This window comes from Acartia tonsa, chromosome 8 (genome assembly GCF_053477335.1).
Source record: "Acartia tonsa isolate MP-2025a chromosome 8, ASM5347733v1, whole genome shotgun sequence".
NCBI lineage: Eukaryota > Metazoa > Arthropoda > Copepoda > Calanoida > Acartiidae > Acartia > Acartia tonsa.
This window is the reverse complement of record NC_137267.1, coordinates 29093413-29119169: the sequence shown is the minus strand read 5'-3', so window position 1 is coordinate 29119169 and position 25757 is coordinate 29093413. Positions and strand designations below refer to the sequence as shown.

Below are 25757 nucleotides of genomic sequence, written 5' to 3'. Positions count from 1 at the left end.
TTTTTTAAGGTGGGATTTTTTTTTCTCACAATGCAATGGTTGGTTTTCTCTTATGAGGTTCAACAACAATAACCTCATAAGAACCTATGGTATACACAGACAGACAAAGAGACTCACAGACATCCTGGTACTTTGTATAAGTATTTTATAGGCAGATTTCTCTTGCTGGTTCAAAAATGTTTTTTTCATAAGGATATAATAGTAAATATAAATTGCTATCTGATTTTCCTTGGATCTACAAGCATTAGAATCATTGTATACAACCCAGGTATGTTTCCCAAGACCAAGAGTGTCATACCCAGCCTACAAACAAAATGTACCATTTAGATTTAGGTTAAAATAATTCCTGCTGCTGTTGAAACAGGTATAGGAAATATTTACATACAAGTAAATATTTAGATTTTGTAGCTCTTTATAGTACCTTTAAAAAATTTACGTCATACAATACAAATGACTAATGATAGGCCAATACACAGACTAAATTATCAATGGCAGGCCAGTATAAATTTCAATTGTTAGGACAATGTGACATAATTTTTTATTTATAAAAAGCTTCTAAATTTTGCCATCAACAGACATAATGTTTTATGCTGGCAATGATACAATTTTTGCCAAACCTTGATATGAGCTGTAACTAAATTGCCTTCATCAGTTAGTCTTGTATTTTCCCATCTCTGCAAGTCAAAATTATAGGAAACATTTGCTCCGGTGCCTCCTCTGCAATAAAAAATCATTCAACCAAACAACTCTGTGAAGTATTGATGCAACCCTAGCATCTATTAAAATATAGAGGAAGGGGTCATAAATAGCATAAAACAATCCTGAGAATCAAATAAAAAATAGAATAGCTTAAAACCATTTGGGGAACTATATGAAGGATTTCTAAAATAGTGTACTAAATCAATCGGCTCAGTTTTTAGTTTGACCTTAACAAAAAAACCTTAATGCTTTATATGATACTTGTTATAGATGATTTAGAGCTTTAAATAATGTATACATGTTGACAAAGGGAATAGTAGCTTTTGCAAATTTTGTAAAGTTGTGAGTAAGATTTTAAGAAATTCCCTTAATAGGTCAAACTGTTTTTAAATGTTAATTATACTATGCGATTGTTCAACATTAAGAACAGATAGACTTAATAAGCGCATTTGACTGGAAGCTTGCTCACAATTTTACAGAATATTGCAAAAGCTACTATTTCCTTTTAAAGAAATCAGTAGTTTCAAAGCAAGCAACAAATCCTTAGTATATATATAACCTTAAATATATCTTGTCATTATTGAAGAGAACATAGTAAAAATAATCAACCTCTTGCTTACATGACTTCAGACCTCTGAAAATAGACAAACATATAATTAGAATTTTTTCTCATAAAAATAAGAATTTTAGGATGTGGTATTAGTTAGATACATCTAAATTTTTACCTTACTATTACTTCTGGAACTTGAGGAGCAGAACATATAAAACAGTATGAATAACTAAGATATATTCAGTACGTTAAAAAGTTCTAATGGATAAATTTAATCTTATTAAGAAATAATTTTAATTTTTTTAAAACACTCTTCAGTATAAATAGCAAAAAGTCATCTTTCAGAACAATATGTCTGTACGTCCATCAGATCATCTGGCTGAAACTTAAGATCTCGCTACACAGAACCCAGTGTGACCTAACTTAACCTGCCTAAAGTAATAAACAAAGAAAAGTATATCAATGTTTACAAGTGTACTTTGTGCAAAAGTTCCAAATTTTATAAAAATCTTACGAATTGCCAGGAACAGAACTAGTGTAAAGGCTTCCTGAAAAAATATAATTTTAATGGTCAAATGTGTAAGTAATAAAAGATAAGTGTAGGAATCTAATCTTGGGTCTAAATTATTAAAATCCCAAGTGAATAAAATTTTATGTATACCAACCTTCTGCAAGATAAATATACACGTCATTTTCTTGTTCTGTATTAATTGCCCCATTTGTTTCTGATAATTTTACATCAACCTATGCAATGGGTTCAATTCAGACGCCATCATTCAGCAAATTAATTTTATTTAGTCGATATCAAAAAAATAAACCACCATTCAAGTTTCAAGTCTCTCTTAAAAAGTGGAATTGTGCATTATAAAAATCATATCAGCCATAATAATATCATTGATAAAAGAGGCCAAAATGGAATTAGGAATTACAAAATCATAGCAACCAAGATCCTACATCACCTTTTTATATCTCTGCTTTTTATAAATATGGTTTCAACCTTCTAACTGTATGAGTAAGAAACAACTAAGGAAAATAATAGAAATTCTAATTTCAATTCAAATAAAAAGAAGAAAAGCAATAAATTGGGAATCTTCTTTTAGAAATCAGGTCTCATGTTTAGCATTACAAACTATAAAAAGATGGACAAATATTTATCCTGGTTGCTCGTTGAAAAGAAGAATCTTCAAAACAATTTAGTCATAAATATATCTAACGGACAAAGTTTATTCAAGATTAGCTTTGTTCCCAAAAATATTAAATGATAAATACCTTTTCATTTGTAAAAATATGCATAAAAGGTTCATTCTTTTTAGCATAGTAGGGCATAACGTAAATGCATTCCTTTAAAAAAAACAAAGAAAAAACAATGTTAAAAATATTATCTATATTTCAGAAGATGTAGTTAGATACTGTCCATTAGTTAGTTTTTATTGTTAGTAATAAATGATTAGATTTGCCTTTCAGGGAATTTTTCTACTTGTTATGTTTTGAGCTGTGACATTTATAATAGGTATTTAATTTTTGGATCATTCAATAAAGCCATGGCTATCCTTTGATTTCAAGTGATCATCCAGAGAATACAGAGCAACATCCGCGCTTATAATGGAATTATGAGATGAATCCAATCTTATTAGACGTTCACTCAAAGCCCAAAAATAATGGACTTAAAAGTGTATTAAACTGTATATAAGACATTTGCGAATATATTGGTACCATTAATTTGCCTTTGAGATTAAAAAGAGTATGTTTTTTTGACATTTTTCTCTTGCAACAAATCAAATTTCAAAATTGAGGCACCAAAAATGCTAAACTAATTTTTGCTCTAAAACAATCATTTTTTGGAGTTAGAAAGTGCTTAATACCTCATTTTAATCGCCTGGCATTGCTTTATAATGTACAGGTAATTACTTGGTTGTTTTTAGAACAGTTGACTAAAAAATCGAGGTTTTGTGATAAACCCAGTTTTGTTGTTACTCCATAAATGATATTTTTTTTTCAAAAATTTTTGGCTGTAAAGAAGCTTTATATATCCATATAACATCCACCAAAATTTGACCTTTGGTATTTTATTTATAACATCACCAGAAGGAATTGAATTTTGGAAAAAAAATATCAATTCATATTTTACACTGCTATGCTTTGTTCTTGTTCTTGTTTCTAAAAAATATTTATATAATTAAAAAGAGAATTATCTAACGCTTCCATAGGTATGTTTATCATTTTTCTAGGCTAAATATAACTATAATTACACCATTTTAAAGTTAGTCATCATAACATATTAATGCAATTATTGAATCGGTCTGTATTATTAAGCTGGCAACCCTTAAAACAGCTGCATTTCATTATCCTATTATATAAAGTAGTAAGCTTTTTTGTCTGTAGCTTAAGATTTTGATAAGGTTTTAGGCTATTTTACTAATTTCCTTACTCCTTTAAATACAGAGCTCCTAGATGCTTGGAGCGCAGCTGCTAGTCAACAAACAAAGTAAAACGATTCATGAATAATTTACTATTTGAAAAAGCAAAACATTTTTATAATTAGGATGTGTATATCCACGCCATGGTTAGCTCTTTTTGTTAATTCAGACATATTCGAATTAATCTTAAATGTTGGATGATGATTTTTGTAGCAGTTAGGTACTTAGCAACTTTATAATCATTACTTTATGTAAAGGGACGTCCAGGTGGGGGGGGGGGGTGGGGTAGGGGGTTAAGGGTTATTAATTAATTTTGGGCAACCCCATAATTTTTAAATTTTAAATTTTTAACCTCCCCCCCCCCCAAAAAAAAATATAAAATGCTTGGACATCCTTGCCTCTATGATAAAGATTACCCCCACAAAATGAACAGGGGTGGGCCAAAATTTAGATATTTTAATTTTTTACCCACCCTCCCCCTTCCCCCAAATCAAAAAGCTTGGACGTCCTTGATTATGTAAGCTCATTTAAAACATACTGAAATCAATTTCTGTACAACAATTATCCTATTCATCTGTTTTTTAGAAGCAAAGCTACTCTATAATTCAAAATATCCATCCATCCGTTGTTTGTCCATTCATCTAAGTTTTCATGTTTTTCTCTACTCCTATTCAAGTTTGATGGTTGAAATTTTCAGGGATTGAATACTGGGTTTGTATAAAAAATTCAAAATTGAAAAAAGAAACCAAATTGAAAAAAAAAGTTTGGGACTCCTGTGTTTGTCAACTCTGACGTTTGTCCCAAAAATCCTGCGTTTTTCCACTCATATGTTTGTCCCACTCCTGTGTTTGTTCCACTCTGATGTTTGGGACTCATGTGATTGTCCACTCATACATTTGGGACTCCTACATTTGGCATGGAACTGATTATTGGTTGGGGTGCTAGTCTGATTCCTAGATTTTTAAGTTTTCATGATTTTCTTTACTCTTATTCAAAAAATTTTGAGAGGCTGGGTTTATACCCCCAATAATATATTTAGAGGGGTGATTACCCCCATCCCTAAAAAAATTACCCTTTTACAGGCACCCACCCCCTGGATATCCCTGCACTCTCCCTTGAAGTGACTAGGCCAACTTCATGGTCTCTGGTTTCAGCAGAAGCAGGAGAAAGCATATCAAGTTATGAGAAGTTCACATTATAAGATCACTCTTATAGCATCCTCTCTATAAGCATTACATGTGTAATGCATTATAGACAGACAGATAGATATTGTGAGGGATCCTACACTTTATAACACCATGTTTTGCATGGTAAAAATTTTTCCAATAGTTCTTGATATTGATATGTTTAAAAAATGCTGTAATTATAGTTATATTTAGACTAGAAAAATGATTAACATACCTATAGAGGTGTTAAATAATTCTCTTTTTTATTATAAAAATGTTTTTTTAGAAACAAGATGAGAACAATGCATAGCTGTGTAAAATATAAATTGATATTTTTTTTCTTCAAAATTCCAAAACTATCCAGGGACCTATAAGAAGCTTCCATAAAACAGAGAACTCAATAGGTACAGTAGTTATCAAAATCTTAAGCTACAGACAAAAAAGCTTACTACTTTATATAATAGGATAATGAATTGCAACTGTTTTAAGGGTTGTCAACTTAATAATACAGACCGATTCAATAATTGCATTAATATGTTATGATGGTTAACTTTAAAATGATGTAATAATAGTTATATTTAGCCTACAAAATTGATAAACATATCTATAGAAGCGTTAAATAATTCTCTTTTTAATAATATAAATATTTTTTAGAAACAAGAACAAGAACAATGCATAACAGTGTAAAATATAAATTGATATTTTTTTTCCAAAATTCAATTCCTTCTGGTGATGTTATAAAAAAAATACCAAAGGTCAAATTTTGGTGGATGTTATATGGATATATAAAGCTTCTTTACAGCCAAAAATTTTTGAAAAAAAAATATCATTTATGGAGTAACAACAAAACTGGGTTTATCACAAAACCTCGATTTTTTAGTCAACTGTTCTAAAAACAACCAAGTAATTACCTGTACATTATAAAGCAATGCCAGGCGATTAAAATGAGGTATTAAGCACTTTCTAACTCCAAAAAATGATTGTTTTAGAGCAAAAATTAGTTTAGCATTTTTGGTGACTCAATTTTGAAATTTGATTTGTTGCAAGCGAAAAATATAAAAAAAAACATACTTTTTTTTATCTCAGAGGCAAATTAATGGCACCAATATATTCACAAATGTCTTATATACAGTTTAATACACTTTTAAGTACTTTATTTTTGGGCTTTGAGCGAACGTCTAATAAGATTGGATTCATCTCGAATGCAATACTCTAACTCTCAGTATAAGATGTTAAGTTAACTAACAGACAAGTATAGAGAAAACAGTAAAAGAGAGGAATTAAGGTACGTATCTAGAGGACGAAAATAGGCAGTAGGCCTATAGGCCTTTTTTTTCGCAATTGCCTGTTTAATAAAATTGTTATTCCACCTCTTTGCAAAAAGGGAGAATGTTAAAAATGGTAATAAGGTTTTTTTTTCATATAGATCACTAAATTTAAACTATTTTTAAACCCATACTCATATTTAAAATAATGTTACTTAAAGCAAATATAAACTTTAAAAAAACTTATGTACTAATTTAGATTTGAAATTTTAAAACATTTTATGTAATTCAAATTTAGCCTTTTTTTCTAGTAAATTTCTAAATTAGGACAACTAGTGCCCCAAGTGTTGGCAAGACTGAACTATCAATAATTATTAATACACATTTCAAAGTTTTAAACTAATTTGAAAAAATTAAATTTTGATCATAAATGACGAATCCTCTCGTTTTTGAAAATGTGTAATATACATTTTAGCCATACAAAACATCGCCTGGCTGTTTGCTTTTTGAGAAAAGTATATTTATAATTTTCATTAATATTATATTGAAATGAAAAAAGCCGCGCGCTGTTCGTCTGCAAAATTGTATAAATTTTTAGGGGAAAAGGAAGTAGTATTTTACAAGAAAATGGGGTGAGTATTCAACCTTTTATTATTTTCCTTATGCAGAAAACCAACCTTTTGTTTGCATGACTTAGTTTGGAAGTCCTAAATGTGCATAGTAAAAAGATGTGCCTGTTTATGGGCCAATGCCTTACCCCCCTACTTTCACTATAAGTGTCACCTGCCAGAAATAGCAGCTTCAGTAAGTACAATTCTTAACACCTCTAGTATAACACGATGTGCACCAGACAACAAACAGGCACACTATCACAAATGCTGCAGGTAAGTCATGGATTTAATGAAAATGCATGATTTTAAATGCTTTAAAAATCTAGACATGAAGCCAGAAGTACAAAAATATACCAATAAAATTTACTTACGTTTCTTTCTATGTCAAAGTTTTTTCTCAGAGCTGGAACATAACTACCATCTGAAATAGAATTAATATCATATATTATAATGATGAACTCTTTAAGCCCGTTTAAAGGAAGCCTGCAAGAAATACACAGTTCTTACTGCTGATAGACTCCCACAAGTAGACCCAGTACCCCAAATTTGAAGTCTTCTGCTTTAATAACAAAAAAGTTGTAGGAATTGTTTAGAACAGTGTATTTCTCGCAGTTTTCCTTTAAAGTGTATGTATTTTTAAAATTTACCCTCTTCTAGTTCAGGAAAGTGACCGCCAATCTTATCACATGTTCTCTTTGCATCCAAAGATGTCTGCAGGTAATTAGATTCTAAACATGAAATAGAAATTACAATTGACGTTAAACATGATCTTATTAAAGAAAGTGGAGAGGTAATAATGTTTTTCCAACAAGGCTTTATATCATAATTTTTCAACCACTTAATTAAAATTGGTTCTGAACCATGTGTTCTATAAAATCTTAGATTCTTACAGAAATTTCTTGTTCTTAAAATTTTGTATTTTCAATACTTAATTTCTTTACTTTATTCGAAGGATACAAAAAAATTGCCATACTTTTACTTTATTTCGAATCTAAAATTCATAAAAAAAATAAATTTACTTTCTCTTTAATCTTATTTACACGTCGTCTATAGAGGGCAATATCAACAAAAATACTTAAACTGTTTTTAACCTTTTTTTAAAAAGGTATATCAAAAATATACTCTGACACCTGTAGAATCATACTGCAAAGCCAAAAATGAAAATAATTGCCCACATCGATTTTTAATAGGATTTTAAAGTTTATTTTTTACTATGCATTAACCCATTAGTGACGAACCGGGTATTAAAACCCAGTTCCGAAAAATGGGAAAAAACGGTTTCCAGTCTTCAAATTTCATCATCCTTTTGTGAGCCTCCCCTTTACTCCATTCTTTATCTATTGCCCCTGGAGAAAAGTCTCAGATATGGATCTATGATATGGATAATATGGATCTGCCGCGAAAAAACAGGTGCTTTCGCAAAACGTTATTAACTTTTTTGTTTTTATAGTTAAGTTGCTGATTTTTTTTGTGAAATCTAATGTTTATTGACAAGTACATCTATTTGTGAATTCGTTTTATTCAAATTATTATTTTTCATATGATTTTTTTTATCATTTTTTTACGCCCTATTAGGACCCAGTTCGGCATGGCCATAAATACCCGACAGTTTTAACCCATTAGTGCCGAGCGCCACTTTTATGGGCCGATTGAGCTGTAAGTTTCAGGGAAGCTTTATAATGGTCAAAACGGAATTCGTATTTTTTTGTTTTGCTCTAGTGGCGTGCACAGGAAAGTTGCAAAAAAACCCGGTTCGGCTTGGCCATAAATACCAACCAGGCATTAACACCCGTTTTTGGTGCTTTCCCCCAGTTTTAAAACCTGGTTGACCTGTATAAACCCGGTTATTTTGACCAAAAATCGAAAAATGTAATTTTTGAACGCCAAAAGTGAGATGAACACTTTTTAGAACTTTAATACGATCCGTAATTGAAAACTACACAACCTCATGTAATCTAAAGAGCTACAAGTATAATACGAAGCGATTTATTTCAAATTTCGTGTTTAGCCGGCGATTTCGGGTAAAAAAACCCTGTTTTGTTGTTGTTGTCAAAAAAGATCTATTAGTGAAACCGGGTAATAAAAATTTCAGACTCAAAATGGAAATGCCGAACCGGGCCTATATAGGGCGTAAAAAAACGATAAAAAAATCATATAAAAAATAATAATTTAAATAAAACGAATTCACAAATAGATGTACTTGTCAATAAACTTTGGATTTAACGAAAAAAAATCAGCGACTTTACTATAAAAACAAAAAAGTTAGATGGGGTATTTTGAATTGTCATGATTTTCAAACTTTGTTGATCTATAACGGCAAACGGAAGTAAGCAAAACTGCCTGCTCCAGGGGGAAATGAAAGCCAGGGTAGTAGAGGGGGGATTCATACTGAGAATGATGCAATTATGAAGCCGGAAACCGTTTTTTTTTTACATTTTCTGGCACCGGGTTTTAAAACCCGGTTCGGCACTAATAGGTTAAAACCCAGCTCGGTTTTGGTTTTATTACCCGGTTTTAACTTTTCAACCATTAAATATTTTTTTATGATTTATTATTCTTGAGCCACCCTAATCAGTATACCCTAGTAATCTCTATATGTGTCCTCCAATAGTTTTATGCTCTTTTTCTAATATGTATCATTTAATTTTTATATGTTCTTTTTTTGTGTATGTCAGGTTTTAAAACTTTGACAAACGGGATTTTTTACCCAGTTACGACGGCTGAAACCAGCTGAAACACTAAATTTGAAATATATCGCTTTGTATATTACTTGTAGCCCTTTAGATTACGAAGTTATGAAGTTTTCAATTACAGATCGTATCAAAGTTCTAAAAAGTGTTCATCTCACTTTGGGCATTCAAAAATTACATTTTTCATTTTTTTGTTGAAATAACTGGGTATTTAGGAAAAAGCGGCTTTTAATGCCGGCAGAAAACCACCCAAAACAGGTTTAAATACCCGTTGTGCATTTATGGCCATGTAGAACCAGTTTTTTTTGCAACTTTCCTGTGCACGCCACTAGAGCAAAACAAAAAAATTGGAATTCCGTTTTGACCATTATAAAGCTTCCCTGAAATTTTCAGCTCGATCGGCCCATAAAAGTGGCGCTCGGCACTAATGGGTTAAATAAATTTTACTGAATCGTAATGTTTCTTTCCTTTGTGGGTAAAATACTCAGCTTTTAGAGTGTCTTGCTTTATAAATATTGTATGCTAGTATACAGTAAAGTTAGGTCTTTTGATTTTATCTATCAAAACTAATTAAAAATTAATTCTTTACAATATATCAATGAATTAACACAAAAATGTTTCATGTCTATTATACATTTAAAACACATAAAAGTCGGCTGTAGAGGACTAAATTTGTAAAATAATAATAAATGTTTATGCAATACAACAAATTTATCTTTATCACATTTACAAATATGATATAAAATAAGATTATTCAAACTTATTTTTTATAATATTTAAAAAAAGTATGTATCTTTAAAGGGTGAATATAGGTTCGATATGATATGAGCTTATATCAAAGGTGCCATTACATACTTTTAGAATATCTATGCCAAATTTAATAATTCAAAAAAATCCTTAAGTAGATTTTGCAATTTTCTGTTTCAATTGAACATATAGTAAATGAGATTGCCGACAAAATCGATTATTTTAGCCCTTTACAAGACTTTTTTTTACTATTTTGCTTAAGTTTGATTGACTATTACATTTGCACACATCTTAAATGATAATTTAAATGTTTATTATTTTAGATTAAATACTATTTTATTTCATTTTTAAAAAGCGTAAAAATAATTTGCGTAGAAGTGAGTCAGGAATATTGACTAGGGTAAATAATACGTCTTAAAGTTTATTTTCTGTACAAAGATAATTGATTAAATCTAGATGATATAAACACCCTTAATTATGCATTTTTAACACACACACACACGGCCACAAAAAAAACAGGGATTTGAAATCATTCTTCCTCCAAGAAAATTTTATTGATTATCTTTTTTTTACTTTTTACATTATTTGATGTTTTTTTAACTTTTAAATATATAACTTTATATATTTTGTATGAAGGTAGAAGGAGGGTATATTTACCCCTGATTAATTCCCGAAACCTTTTTCTCATTTATTTGTACTGCAAAATAACAACAGTATTTAGGCAAACTCTACACGCATCCTGTTGTGAATATGGGTATTTAAATATGTTAGGGAACCACTCCTCTGACGTCACAAATTAGTCCAAATGGCTAGGTTTTTAGCTATAACGGCCTTATCCAATGGAATATCTTTATTTGCTTGAGTTGTTCATAATGTATATACTTGCACCTTTGATATAAGCTCATATCATATCCAACCTATATTCGCCCTTTAATGTGTATAGTTTCATTCTTTTCATTTTAATTAAATAAAAGTTATTCTATTATATTGGAAACTTCTCAAATTTTCAATATTGAAAAAAAAAATTCTAAGAGGATAATACCAAAATTACTTTTTTACCCAAATTTTCATAGTTTTTCACAAAAAAATCACAATTTTTTCACATTTGCAGCTTAGTTAATCTAAATTTATTCAAAAAAAAGTATAATTGATGACAGCTGAACCAAAGATTATGTTATCATCAATAACAAGATCATTCAGAATCAATTGATTAATCTAAGATTTGTAGTCTAGAAGTTGGGTAAGAGTTATTTGAAGTTATAATTTGAAATAATGCCTAAACAGTTAAACAAAACTGTTTAGGTTTGTTTTGGTAGTCAACACAAAAAATACTTACTTTTTAAGTTCCTCATGCATGCCTCATGAATTGTTATAGCATAAATCCTGGATGAAATAACATGTCCCTATGAGGTTCCACCAATGAAGTTTAAAATAACATGCTTCAGAATCAGCAATGATTCTGTACAAAGTTTTCCTTGTAATATTGACAAGTTATCCTGCTCAATATTGATTCCTGGCTGACTTGGTATCTAAATAGTTCCTCTGTTGTGGTTTGTTTCTGCTCATCATCATTGGAAACAGTCAGTTCAGGAATCTGGCTGCTTACAAAGGTCTCTAGGTGTTGATGGGTTGTGGTTGCAGTTGAAATGATGGTGGTTGTGTGGAACTCTTGCCAGTGTCAGACAAAAACTGCACTGGGTTCTTGTTTACTCTGGCCTTCAAGGTATTCATTGTAACCTGAAAGTTTTGGGGCAGAGTAGCTTTAGCTGTTCTGGGTAATGAGTTTTCATGTTTTCTGATGGGTGGGGCTGATATGTTTAGAACTTTATTGTCATTTTGGTTTCTGTTGGTATTTCTGACAGTTTCTGTGTGTATCTCCTTAGGTCTGGATTTGTACTTCTCAGACAGATCTAGTTGGGAAATCCTGTTTTTTTCTCTGCCTTAAAGTGATGCTACAGAGTTTTTCACCTGGTGTTTAGGGGGTGGTGGTACCAGATTTGTCATGTAGAGGTGATAAAGTGTTTTTGTTGACAGGAGAAATGTGCTTGCTTAGCATCTGTTAATGGTCTTTCACTGGCATAATCTTGGTCTTTGCACGTATTTTATCAATGATGGTCATGATATGACAGCAGATAGCTGTTCTCAGAGCAGCATTTCCAGCAAACTGGAGGCTGTCTTAGCTTGCATTACTGAATATGGGACTGCAGTAGATTATCAGGGACTGGCAAATTGCTTTGTATGTATTTACTTACTTTTCTTTCTGGTGGAGAGAGCTTCAAGCATTTTGTTTTCAGAGTTTAGTTTGTTTCTAGGCTCTCAACAAGATGGTTGATATAGAAAAGATTGTCACATGTAACACCTAAGAACTTAGGATGTCTGATTTATGGTACTGTTTGAACATTGACCTTTACAATAACTTCTTGCCTGCTTCATTAAAAAAGATGGTTAAGACTATGATGATTTGGCTGGAGTAATTAATGGGTTCTGACTTTTCAACCAATCATCCAGAACTGCTAAGTAAGCTTTTATGTCCTTGACATACGGATCAATAAGGGGACCTATGCTAATGGAGTTGTCAGCACAGGAAACTAGGTGTAGGTTAGAGTGAGGTGTTGGCATTGATGAAATTTACAGATTGACGAGTACAGGATATAGGACCCCTCGTTGTAGGACACCCTGTTTAGCAGATTTGTATGCAGATCTAGATATCTGATAACAACAAATTGTTGTCTACCTCTTAGGTATTTACATGAAAACGTTTTGTGTACTCATTCAAGTCTAGTGCATTAATATCATGCAATTGAAGTTCATAGTTTACAGTGTCAAAAGCCTTTGAAAGATAAATGGCAACTGGCACTGTTCTGAAAACTGGTTTTATATTGTTTAGGCTGTTGTTGATTATGGCTTTAATACGCTGTAAGGCAGTGGTGTTGAACCTGCCTGTGTGAAAGCCATGTTGTTGTTCTGCAAGTTTAACAGCATCATTCAGGTAGGGATAAATCATGCAGGCAGGAAAAAGAAGTGAGACAGGACAGATTGTCAAGTTTCCCTGGTTTCAGTAATGAAATAATTTTACCAGTCGTCCATATGCTTGGTTTCTAGAAGTGATTTACTTGTCAATACTACAATAAAAATATTGTACAAAATCATTGCTGATTCTGATTTGTTTAAACTTCTTTGGTGGAAACTCAGAGGAACAGCTTATCACAACCAGGATCTATTGCCTAGTTCACAAACAATTTTTAGAGGTCGACCGATTTATTCTGTAGGTCAACCTAAACAAGTACAACTAACAAATGCCTTTATAAAATCAGTCAACCTAAAGCTTCCTTAGGTCGACCTAAAATTTCCAGAGGTTGACCTATGTATTTTGTGAACTAGGCTTATGATTTACCTACAAATTTTAGAATTTTAAAAAGGAAAATGGGCATGCAAAAAAACATCATCATTCAAAAGATATCATCATCATTTGATTAAATAAAAGCCTATTTACTATCCTATTATAAAAATTTGTAATTTTTTGTCTGTAGGATCTTGCTAACCCTTGAACCGATATGGTCATCCTTTACAGAAAAGTCTTACATAGGTCTCGGTATGGTTTTAGGCTATTTGTCTTCCACCTCCTAGCAACTAGTTCTATATAATGCATTATGGGTTTGTTGTGTGAAGCTTAATATATTCCATAACTATTAAACCGATTACGTTCTCTCTTTGAGAGAATCTTAAAATAGGTCCAGTAATGGTTTCAGGCCATTCTAATTTTAGATTTAAGTCTTGAAATGATTTAAAGTTATTTTTGTAGCCAATCTCTGCCTATTCGAATCACAGACCCTAGAGGCTAGGGGCGTAGTGTAAAGAGTAAGGCAACATATATTTAGAAAAAAATATAATACAGACTGAGACAAAGCAAACTAACCTTTCATTTTGAATAAAAAAATAATATGTAAAAATGTTTTTAAAATTAATTATATATTTACATGTCAATTACACAAAATTAACAAAACAATTAAGAATAATAACAATACATAGCACAGCTAGCTCAAGCCAGGTACAGGTATTTATATCATCCAGAATTAATAAATGATCTTTGTACAGAAAAAAAACTTTAAAACGTATCATTTACCCTAGTCAATACTCCTGACGCACAAATACGCAAATCATTTTTACCCTTTTTAAAAATTGAATAAAATAGTATATAATCTAAAAAGCTCAACATTTAAATTATCATTTAAGATGTGTGCCAATGTAATGGTCAAAAAAAAGTCTTATAAAGGATAAAAAAGCCGATTTTGTTGTTCATCTGATTTTTTATTTGTTGAAGTGAACACAAAAATTGCAATTTATTTAAGGTTTTTTTGATTTTTAAAATTTGGCATGGATATTCTAAAAGTATAGAATTGCACATAAATTTTAAGCCCATATCATATTCAACCTATATTCGCCCTTTAATTGAAAATTCATAAAATCACAATGTTCAATGGCTTGTTTGTTTTGATTAATATTCAGCTGTTTTCCAATATGATAGAATAATTTTCATCTAATAAAAATGAAAAGAATGAAAACTATACACATTAAACATATATACTTTTTAAAAATATTTTTAAAAATAAGTTTGAATAATCTTATTTTATATCATATTTGTAAATGTGATAAAGATAAATTTGTTGCATAATATATGTATTATCATTTTACAAATTTAGCCCTATACAGCCGACTTTTATGTGTTTTTATGTTAATTCATTGATATATTGTACAGAATTAATTTTTAATTATTTTTTATTTATGAAATCAAAAGACCAACTTAGCAAAACACTCTAAAAGCTGAGAATTTTATCCACAAAGGAAAAACACATCACGATTCAGTAAAATTTATTTAATCCATACTAAAAAATAAACTTTAAAATCCTAATAAAAATCGATGTGGGCTATTCTAATTTTTAGCTTTGCAGTATGATTCTACAGGTGTCAGAGTATATGTTTGATACACCTTACAAAAATAGGTTAAAAACAGTTTAAAATATTTAGAGTTCAATCTAAAGTAAATTCATTTTAGAAGTTAAATTTGGCAACAGTTAAAATCTTTAAAAATCGGTTAACAGTTAAATAGTTTTAGTATTTCTAGTTGTTTTTATAATGTTGTAGTTTATATCTAAGTAATTTAAATCCTTTTTTGTACATTAATTTTCTTTTTAACAAGAACTTTTAATTGTACTTTTAAATCCAGGCCTTACAGTAAATACAGTCAACACACCTATATGGTCTGTATAAAATTGCAAAAGAAAGGTGCTACTCTTAAACATGGAAGATTTACCACTAGCAAAAAAAAACATTGATAAAACTGTCATAAACACAGTTTTACTTTCAAATTCACACCTGCATTTTTAGGGGGTATGACAAAAATACAGTTATTGCACTGTCATATTCACTTTGCTGTCAATTATACACCTACATATTGACAAAAATACATCCATTTATTTTATGATTTGTCAATTATACACCTACTTATTGACAAAAATACATCTATTACATTTATACTTATTTATCCATTATATTTACAGTTGAAATCATGTTTATAAAAGCAGAAATATAATATATGAGAATGGTTTTGTCCCTATAAATAAGCTAATGTATAATTCCATTTTTCCACTATCTTTGTAATGATATCATAATGGCCGATATGATTTTTTCAATTTTACATAAATTTTTTCATAATTATACATAATTTATTAAACTGTTTTTAACCTATTTTCAAAACGTATATAAAAAATATACTATGACACCAGTAGAATCAGACTGCAGAGCCTAAATTTGAATAAAATCCCCAATAAACTTTTTTGGGGGGATTTAAATATTAATTTTTACTGTTGCCATGATCATTTTGACCAAAGCAAAAGGTTTTTTTTTTATTTGGGTAAAATTCGTAGCTTTTAGAGTGTTTTGCTTCATAAATATTGTATTCTGGTATAGAGTAAAATTATGCCTTATGATTTTACTATAAAAATTCACTAAAAAGTTAATTCTTTATAATATATCAACGAATTAACATTAACATGTTTGTGTTCTCTCACTTATTTTAAAAACATAAAAAATGGCTGTAAAGGGTTAAATGACAACAAATGTTTATGCAAAACAACAAATTTATTTTTGTCACATATACAAATGCGTTATAAAATAAGATTATTCAATATTATTTTTTAAAATAATTTTAAAAAGAATGTATCTTTTATGTGTATGGTTTTCATTCTTTTCATTTTAATTAAATAAAAATTATTTAACTACATTGGAAATAAGTCACTTTGTGAAAACACTCTTTTTTTGAATTGTTAGGAATTGAAATAAAACAAGTCTTCTTATTGGTTAGATTTCAGAATTATTTGTTTTATTGTAAATGTTAGATTTTTCAATGAAATTAATTGTTTTGCAAAAAAAAATTATTTCCAATGAACAGAGTAATGTTTTTTTATTGTATCAATATAAAGTGAATTATATAAAAATGTTCTGTAAGCCACAATATTACCCGAAGTAAAAAAAGAGCTTTTGCTCCGGTCAATATGATTACAGCAACACTAAAAATTAATTTTTAAATCCCCCAAAAAAAGTTTATTGGGGACTTAATTCAAATTTGGGCTCTGCAGTCTGATTCTATAGGTGTCCTAGTATATTTTTGACCCCCCATTCAAAAATAGGTTAAAAACAGTTTAATATCTTAAGCATTTTTACAACCAACATAATTTAAAAATAGTATGTATGATTTCTATTATGTCAATGTCAAAAGAGTAAACCACCATTCCAGTTTCGCCTTGCTTAAAAGTGGAATGGTACATTACAAAAATCGTATTGGCATTAATGGTATCATTACCAAGAGAGGCAAAAATGGAATGGTAGATTACAAAAATCATTTAAGCATTGATATGATTACCAAGAGAGGAAAAAATGGAATAAAACATTATGTTTATTAGATATATTATATATTGTATTTTTGCTTCAAAAAAATGGATTCAATCTTCTAATTGTATTGAATATTTAATAAATCTGTTACTTAACAACAATATTTTTCTAAAAATTAGTTCACCTAGTATTCAATATTTGTCTGTTACCTTCTTTTGATAAGTTTAGAATTATTGTTGTGTAGATTAATTTAACTATAAGCATTAATAGTTATAAGTCATTACAACTTGGTTAAAAATAAAATGCTTTTATTAATGTAAAAATATTTAGGTGTATTTTTGTCATCAAAACTGTGAATTTGACAGCCTCATTGAATTTCATGGGTGTGAAAATGCCATTAAAACTCTTTTTATGACAGTAGTAAAGGTGTGATTTTGATAGTGGATAAATAAATATTGCTAAAAATACAGCTAAAAACGGAATTGACAAGAACACACCCACTTTTTGTCAAAAACACAGTGGTTGTATTTTTGCTAGTGGTGAAAGTGGCAGCACCCGTCTTAAACTGAATAAACTCTTTTAGCTCAATTTCTTAATCTATTTCACAAGAAAGGACTGTTCTAATGTTAACTATTTTCAGGAAAACAGAAGTTACACCTAGTGTCAAACCAAACTAGGAATTTATAATCTGTTTTATATTTTTATTTTGTGCCATAAAACAAATATAAAGATAAATATTTTACCTGTGTGCTTGGGTCATTAAAATGTAATTTTATTTTCTTTCATTTTAATCAGAATATTTATATTTACCTGAAAATGGATAGTAAAGCTCAACATCCTGTTTGCAGTAAATATCTCTATATTTATCAGTTTTCTTTACTTTAGCAGGGTCACTATAAAAAAAAACATATTTATTATTTAATTATAAAAATTTTAGTAAAGGTAAAATCTTTTTTTACTATTTATTTTACAGCATAAATAATTATTTGATTGCATATACTTTAAGGATTTTCTTTGTTTATATTTTTACTTTTTTTCACACTCATGACTATTATGCTTGTATTACTAGGAATTATATTTGAATTGAAAAGTCTTACTTTATTGAGAAATTCATATCATCCCAAGACAAGTCAGCAGCAACGCTAAAGTTGCATGGGGACATAGTCCATTTCTTCATGTCTATCTATAATACAAAGTAGAATGATGTCTGTCTGTCCATCCGTCTGTCTGAAGCTTAAGATCTCGGTAACCACTGAACTGATTGGATTCTTCTCTTCAGGGTATATACCTATTGGTCCTGTGGTGGTTTTAAGCTATTTTCTTGGGGGGTAGGACACCCCCAACCCCCCCCCCCCCAAAAAAAAAAAAATGTTTTCATATTTTTTTCTTATTTTAATGTTTTTTTATGTTTTATATATTTTAAAAAATTTTGATATCTTTTTATATTTTTTTATACTTTTTATATTTATTTATATTTTTTAATATTTTCAATTATTTTTCTTCTTTTAAACTTTGTTTTATTAAATTCAAAAAGATTGTGAAACTTTCCTTCTCCTGTAGGGGCGAATCCCCAAAAAGGCTAATGTCAAAGAAATGTTAATTAACAATAAAAAAAGAAAAAATTCAAAGGTTTTAAATAATATAAATCAATATAGATAAATATAAAAAGTTATAAAGAGTTATAAAATGTTATAAAATATAGAAAATATCTAAAAAAAATGTAAACTAAATTTTTTAAATTCTCCCCTGAACCTTCAGGAAAAAAACCCCTAGAGGCTAGAGGCGAAGCTGCTAGTTTTCTAAAAAATATGCTGGTAAAAGTAAAAAAAGGGCAAATCAAAAACTTTTGGACCCAAGTACTCTGATTGAATGCATAATCCCTTCTAATATTGTTCGTCCAAACATTTGTCGTCCACTTTTGTACAGGGAACTATACTATTTCTCAAAACACTGAAAGATACACTCAGCTTGCTGTAACAGAATACTGAATTAATTTCAGAGAATATTCAAAAATCGTATGGACTTACAAATAAATTGCATATAATTTGTTATTTTGGAGATTACTTCACTTCAAGCAGTGAATGTTTAAAGGGACTGTAAATGAGAAAATTTCTCATCAGATTATCAAACCTTAACAAAATCTCATTCATATAATCTCAAAGATAGGGCAGAACTGTCTCTTGTTTCCTTAAAAAACGGCTTTTTCCGCCGATTTTTACTATGTCCAAGATTGGGGAAAAATTTCCGGACTATATAAAATGTGCAGTTAATTGTCTTTTTTTCCTGTTATAGCTAAAACTAAACTTTTTGACATTTCTCTATTTTTCCTAACAATTAAGCTGACTTTTAACATAATCCTTGCTTTAAAGGGCGAATATAGGTATAAAAATATTGACATATTCAATTGTATAAGTCTGTTTATAGCTTAAAACCCGTCAATCTCGAAAAAAATATTTTGCAATTAGTGTGGTTCCCTAAGAACTCAAACACCCTAGCATCACACAAGGCTTCGTGGCAAGGTTGAATTAAAAAGCTTTCGTTAAATGATAGTCGTAATAACGTGGAAACCAATTAATCAGGGGTAAATATACCCTCCTTCTACCTTCATAAAGTAAATTATTTAAAAGTTTAAAAAAACATCAAATAATGTAAAAAGTAAAAAAAAATAATCGATAAAATTTTCTTGGAGGAAGAATGATTTCAAATCCCTGTTTTTTTGTGGCCGTGTGTGTGTGTGTGTTGAAAATGCGTACACAGGGTTGTTTATATCATCATGAATTAATCAAAGATCTCTGTACAGAAAATAAACTTTAAGACGTATTATTTACCCTGTCAATACTCCTGACGCCCTTTCTACGCAAATTATTTTTATGCTTTTTAAAAAATTAAATAAACTAGTATATAATCTAAAATAATAAACATTTAAATTATCTTTTAAGGTGCGTGCCAATGTAATAGTCAATCAAACTTAAGCAAAATAGTCAAAAAAAAAGTCTTGTAAAGGGCTAAAATAAACGATTTTGTCGGCAATCTCATTTATTATATGTTCAATTAAAACAGAAAATTGCAAAGTCTACTTAAAATTTTTTTGGATTTTTAAATTTGGCATAGATATTCTAAAAGTATGTAATGGCACCTTTGATATAAGCTCATATCATATCGGACCTATATTCGCCCTTTAAACAAATGTATAGTTACTTAGAAATTGATAAAATAAGCAATATTTTTTATTGAAAAACAAATACAATAACAAAGCTAGAAACAGGTCTTTTTTTATTAGTATCCAAGTAACTTTAGTTGGCCCATCTCTCCCCCACCTTTAATTACAAATTTGTAAATAATAAAGGTGCAATATTTCTTAATAAACAGTCTGATAAAAGTGTAAACTAATTCTTATAAGTGGGCTATTTATTGTCCAACACAATAAAAAAGGATATTATTATTTTGAATAACTTCTGAGATTCAACCCTTTGTAGAAAGTGAGGTATTTTTTTGTCAATAATACAAACTACGTTATTAAAAAACTAATTGGCAATTTTATATCATAAAATAAATCCTTAACAGTATTTACATTGTTTCAACTACATATAAATGACAAGTTAAATATCCCTACAAACATTATAAGAAAGAAAAACGTTCAGATTTTCCTGTTTTTTCCTTTTTCCCTCAAAAAATACCATAAAATCAAGGCATTATTCCTGCATATTTTTGTTAATAGGGCATTTTTGGTTGATCAATGTAGTGAAATGGGCTTAGAAAATGTTAAGATTTGATAATGAGATGAGAAATTTTTACGTTTACACTCCCTTTAAGTGATCAAACCAATAAAATTGTTATGAATGATAAACTCAACATAAATAAAACTAGCATTACCTTGTTATTATATATGTTGAGATTAGTAATAAGTCCCTAAATAAAAATTATTGATATCAACTTTTTAGAACCAATATAAAAAGACTCTTTTGCTTGATATTTTTCCTTTGTTTGATTACAGTGTTCAATTAAATTTCTTTTCTAAAATTTATCATATGTTGAGTAAAAGCTTTTACCAGTACTGGGTAGGTAAATCCGTTATACCTTCTTCCATAGGTCAAACAATTTCTTAATATATTAAATCAATTTATAAGTGCACACTTTTTTAAAATTAAAATTTCATTACTTTTGTCAGCAGTAGAAAATTGCTACATAGACAAAAAATCTAAAAACTATCTTTGAACTTTAGCAAATCTGTGAAAAAGTCTGAAGGAGGTTGGAAAATGGAACTTGCGAGTAAATTTTAACATTAATACTTGCAGATTGTCAGAACTCAATAAACAGAATATTATATGTATATAAGTATAAAAAAATTCTATATACATATTAAAGGACATAATGTCAAGATAAGTTTTCTGAGGTGGATTCTTAAAAAACTTTGCCCCACTCAATTTGCCCCACTCTTTTGACCCACTAAATTGCCCCTTTGTTTCCCCCATTTTTTTGCCCCATTAAATGGGTTAAATGTGATTTCCATTTAAACAAGGATGACAACATCCATAAAAGCGAAGCACTGAAACGGTAGGACAAATGGATATTTACACTTGCATAGTGTCAGAATGAATAATCAGAATATAAATGTATAAGAGTCGAAGCAAAATTGTGAGTAAATTTGTTGAAAAACTGCTTGATACAGAATAATGTTTATGGACATTCTTACATTTTTAGGACTTGATTATAGAGTTGCTTCGCTTATAACATTATACTTTGTTGTCCCAGGAATCAACATATCAAAAATCAGATCAATTGGATGATTAGATCACATAAAAATTTGTTGTTAAAAAGTAAAAAAATCAACATGTTTAAATGGACGTACGGACATTCTTGTAATGATTATAGAGTTGCTACGCTTTCTAAATTGTACCTAACTACTACAGGAATCATCATGCAAATTTGGAATTGATAGGACAATTCTAACCTGTTTAAATGAACGAAAAAAGCTATCCATTTGTGACGGACGGACGGACGGACGGATGGATGAACGGACCGACCCTAATTATAGAAAAGCTTCGCTTAAAATTTTTTTTTTTGGGGATAAACAGTGAGGCAATTCAATGGGGTAAAAGAGTGGGGGAAATAGCCACAAATAAATATGGTATATTTTTTTTAATTCAAAGATTATTCAATTTTTCAAACATTTAAATTAAGCATAAAAAATATGTCTAAAAAAACCAAATACCAACAAAGACAAAAAAATAAAAATTCAAATTCAAATAAAAAATAAAATTTGGCACCCCCTGTTGCATATAACGGTTGAATTGTCAATTTTTTTTACTGCTAAATTATCATATTATTCTACGCGTATGTCAAACTCACAATTTCTCTATTTTAGAAAAAAATCACAACATTATACGTATTTATTTTAGGTATATTACACAGTGCGATCTTTTGCCTAAAAACGGGATTGACCCTACACATTTTAACACACATCCCCCAAAAAACTCTCTTTATACACACACACACACACACACACACACAATCTCTACCTCAGATTGATCAGGGGCTACCAATTTTTCAACTATAAGAAGGTGAAGATTCATTATATTAGTGTTTAGTTTTTTGGCTATTTTCAGGGCAAATTCGTCACAAAACCTATCTCCACATAATACTCTTTGCTGCTCCAAATGGTTCTAGCCAGTAGCTGATAGTACTAGAAATCTACCAATTGGTTTTTGTATCATTTTACTTTATTGTATGCAAAATAATGTTTCAAAAAGTTGTTTCCTACATAATTTATGATAGATTTGCCCTAAAATTAACCAAAAAGTGGCCAAACGGCTGAGCCTTTAGCTGTTACTTTTCCAACTTTTTGTTTGATTTTGGGAAAATAGACCTACCAAGTATTACTCATACTAAGTTTCATAAATTCGGATTTTAAGTGCCATTGCACATTGATAACAAGATGGTTGCATTAACCCCCCCCCCCTTTTTTTATAATTATAAACATTTTTAATGTGCTATTTTTTTAACATACTTGGCTAAACGCCCTTATCTAAAAATCTGTAGATTTAACAAAAAATATAGATTTGTCCAAATGCCCCCCCCCCCCTTCCCTCACCTGTAGACAAATTATTATGCATGCCACTGAGTGTTCGGTCTCAAGATCTCAATAACTACTGAACTAATTGAGTTTTCTTCTTTAGATAAACCTAAAAGGCGCTATTATGGTTTTAGGCTATTTTATTTTTAGATTTAAGTCTTGGGGTGGTAATAACCTTTTTTTTGCTTTACCCTTTTGAAGCTAGGGGCCTGGGAGAGAGAGTTGTTATTTTTACATATAGGGTTAAGTCTAACTCTTAATCTAAGAAGGTCCCTCTATTGCATTCTACTTATGTTTTATATAAAAAAACATTTAAAGTGCCACTAGAGGCCTCTAGGGGTGTAGCTGCTAGTTTTAGCATATATGGTTAGGTCTAACTCCTAATCTGAGAAGTTTCCTCTATTGCATTCTACTTATATTCATATTTATTCTTTCTTGAAATAATAAAAAGTCCAAATATTTCTGGCAACCCAAAAATTATTTACCCCTGAGAAATAATACTATACCCCATAGCAACAATAGAAATAGATAGATAATTTTGTTGCGAAATTTGGATGACGGGTAATAAAAATCTGAAAATTGAAATGACGCAAATGACGCCAATTCTGACGCAAATTCTGAACGCAATTCTCATGTTTATCTAAAAATGCAACATATAATAATAGCTATCAAAACAATTTTCAAGCATAACTTTTATCTTATTAGTATAACAATTGAATAAGAAAAATATTTTTACCATATGAAATTCGTGATCAAACACCTAATTGAAAAAAAATGCAAGATATAGCTTTTATTTTAAGAAAGACTAGGGGCAACGGACGCCCCCAAGAAGCCTCTAGGTGTTCTTAAGGTGGGAGGGGGATAAGTCAACCGCCCTTCTACTTTTTAACTGAGTTTTAATAAGAAATATTCAGAAAAAAAATTTGGGGGTGTGATTTTAAATTGGGAGGGTGGAGATACGCTCTCCCAAAATAGTTAAAAACCTTCCCTGTACCTAAAAAAAAGCTTAATTGCAAAGGAAAACCAAACAGATGTCATTTTTTAACAATTTAAAAAAAAAACATTAGCGCACTTGTATAAACACCTTATCGTTAACAAGTTTTGGAATAGATAATCCAGAACCATCCAGTTCAAAGGGAATGCAGAAAGAGAGGGGGTGATTCTAGTTTGAAGACATCCGAAAATAGTTATGATCGAGATCTTCCTTCATCGTAATTTGGGTTGAATAGGTTGATATAGGACCAAATAATGCCACGTCTCGCCGTTCGTAGCGGGCTTGCGTCATATTGGAGGGGTGACGCAAATTTCAGATATCAGTTTTTGATTAACTAATTTTCTTGATCTATAATTTAAAGTAGTACAATGTCTTTCTGTCTGTCTGAAGCTTAAGATCTCAGTAACCACTGAACCGATTTGGCTCTACTCTTCAGAGAATATACCTACTTATCTTGTGATGGTTTTAAGCTATTTTCGTAGGGAGTGGGACACCCACAAACCCCCCAAATCTTTTTTTTTACTTTTTCTTTTAAAATATAAATAACACAAAAATATGTTAATCAAACCTCTTGGGGCAAAGCCCCCAGAGGCTAGGGGCGAAGCTTCTAGTAAGATAAAAAATGCTTGCAAGATTATTTAATTTGCTATAATATAAAGATAATTTTTTTCCATCTTTGAAATTTGCATAACCCTTCCAACCTGACGCATGACGGCATATGACCGGGAGATATAACTTTATTTTGTCCATTATCAAATAAGTTTTCGTTAAAAAGGGTGTGAGGTAAATAAGACACGGAGAGAGTGATTATGTGTGTGTGTGCTTAAATGAGAAATTACATGCACGGCATAAAAAAACGTAATGTAATCTAAAGGGAAAGTACTTTAGGTTCGAGAGTTAATTTTCATTATTAGATAGTTATTATAATAATTAACTAATTATTAGATAACAATTAATTAATTGTTGGATAATAATTATAATAATTAAATTATTATAATTATTAGTTAATAATTAAAATAATTAATGCCTATCTCAGTCAACTATTTGAAAAGCTCAAATGCCGCGCTCAATTTCAAACAAAAGTTAGACCTAAAAAATCTCTCAAATTTTAAAACAGAGTGGGGATTTTGGCTTTCAGTGGGGCAAAACTACCCCCACTAAAAAAACAGTGTGCCACACTATTTTTAGTGCAGTGCAGTGGGGCAAAAGTTTTTTAAGAATCAATATTACCAAATTTTTTATTTGCCCCACTGATTTTAGTTGGGCAAATTGAATTTAGTGAGTAAAAGTTTTTTAAGAATCAACCTCTATCTAAATTGTGTTTATCAAATCTAAAACTCCAAACTAATTATCCACTATTGTATGAGTGAGGTTGTCGACATTTGAGATGAAAATGAATTGCGGCATTGTTTTTTATGCCATTACACGGCTTCGGCTGGCACCACGTGGTGATGTAGAAGCTCGAGGGAAAGTAGCAGGGAAATCAGTTTATCAATGAAATATAATCCATTCACAATTGTCTAAAGAAATATTTGTTATTTATCATTTATGTATTTTAATATTGTTGATTTCTATAAATTTTTCACTTATTTATTATTTAATTTTTCAGAAATTTTATGTGTTTTCTCGGAAAATGTCACATCCAACTAGCAGGTAA

At 30.0% G+C, this 25757-nt stretch overlaps 1 protein-coding gene across 1 annotated transcript in view; it reads right to left on the bottom strand.

Annotated features, from left to right (window-relative positions):
- LOC145325317 (glutamate-gated chloride channel subunit beta-like) overlaps positions 1-25757 on the bottom strand; it is a 48554-nt gene that overhangs the window by 11257 nt on the left and 11540 nt on the right. The window contains exons 8-20 of the mRNA XM_080168261.1: positions 21083-21134; positions 20907-20942; positions 18131-18216; positions 17844-17926; positions 7356-7436; positions 7080-7129; positions 2519-2590; positions 1915-1993; positions 1764-1797; positions 1425-1478; positions 1259-1333; positions 618-717; positions 231-303 (exon numbers count right to left, since the gene is read on the bottom strand). Of these exons, the coding sequence (XP_080024387.1) occupies positions 231-303; positions 618-717; positions 1259-1333; positions 1425-1478; positions 1764-1797; positions 1915-1993; positions 2519-2590; positions 7080-7129; positions 7356-7436; positions 17844-17926; positions 18131-18210 (781 nt within the window). The 5' untranslated portion in view covers positions 18211-18216; positions 20907-20942; positions 21083-21134. The remainder of the gene's footprint in view (positions 1-230; positions 304-617; positions 718-1258; positions 1334-1424; positions 1479-1763; positions 1798-1914; positions 1994-2518; positions 2591-7079; positions 7130-7355; positions 7437-17843; positions 17927-18130; positions 18217-20906; positions 20943-21082; positions 21135-25757) is intronic.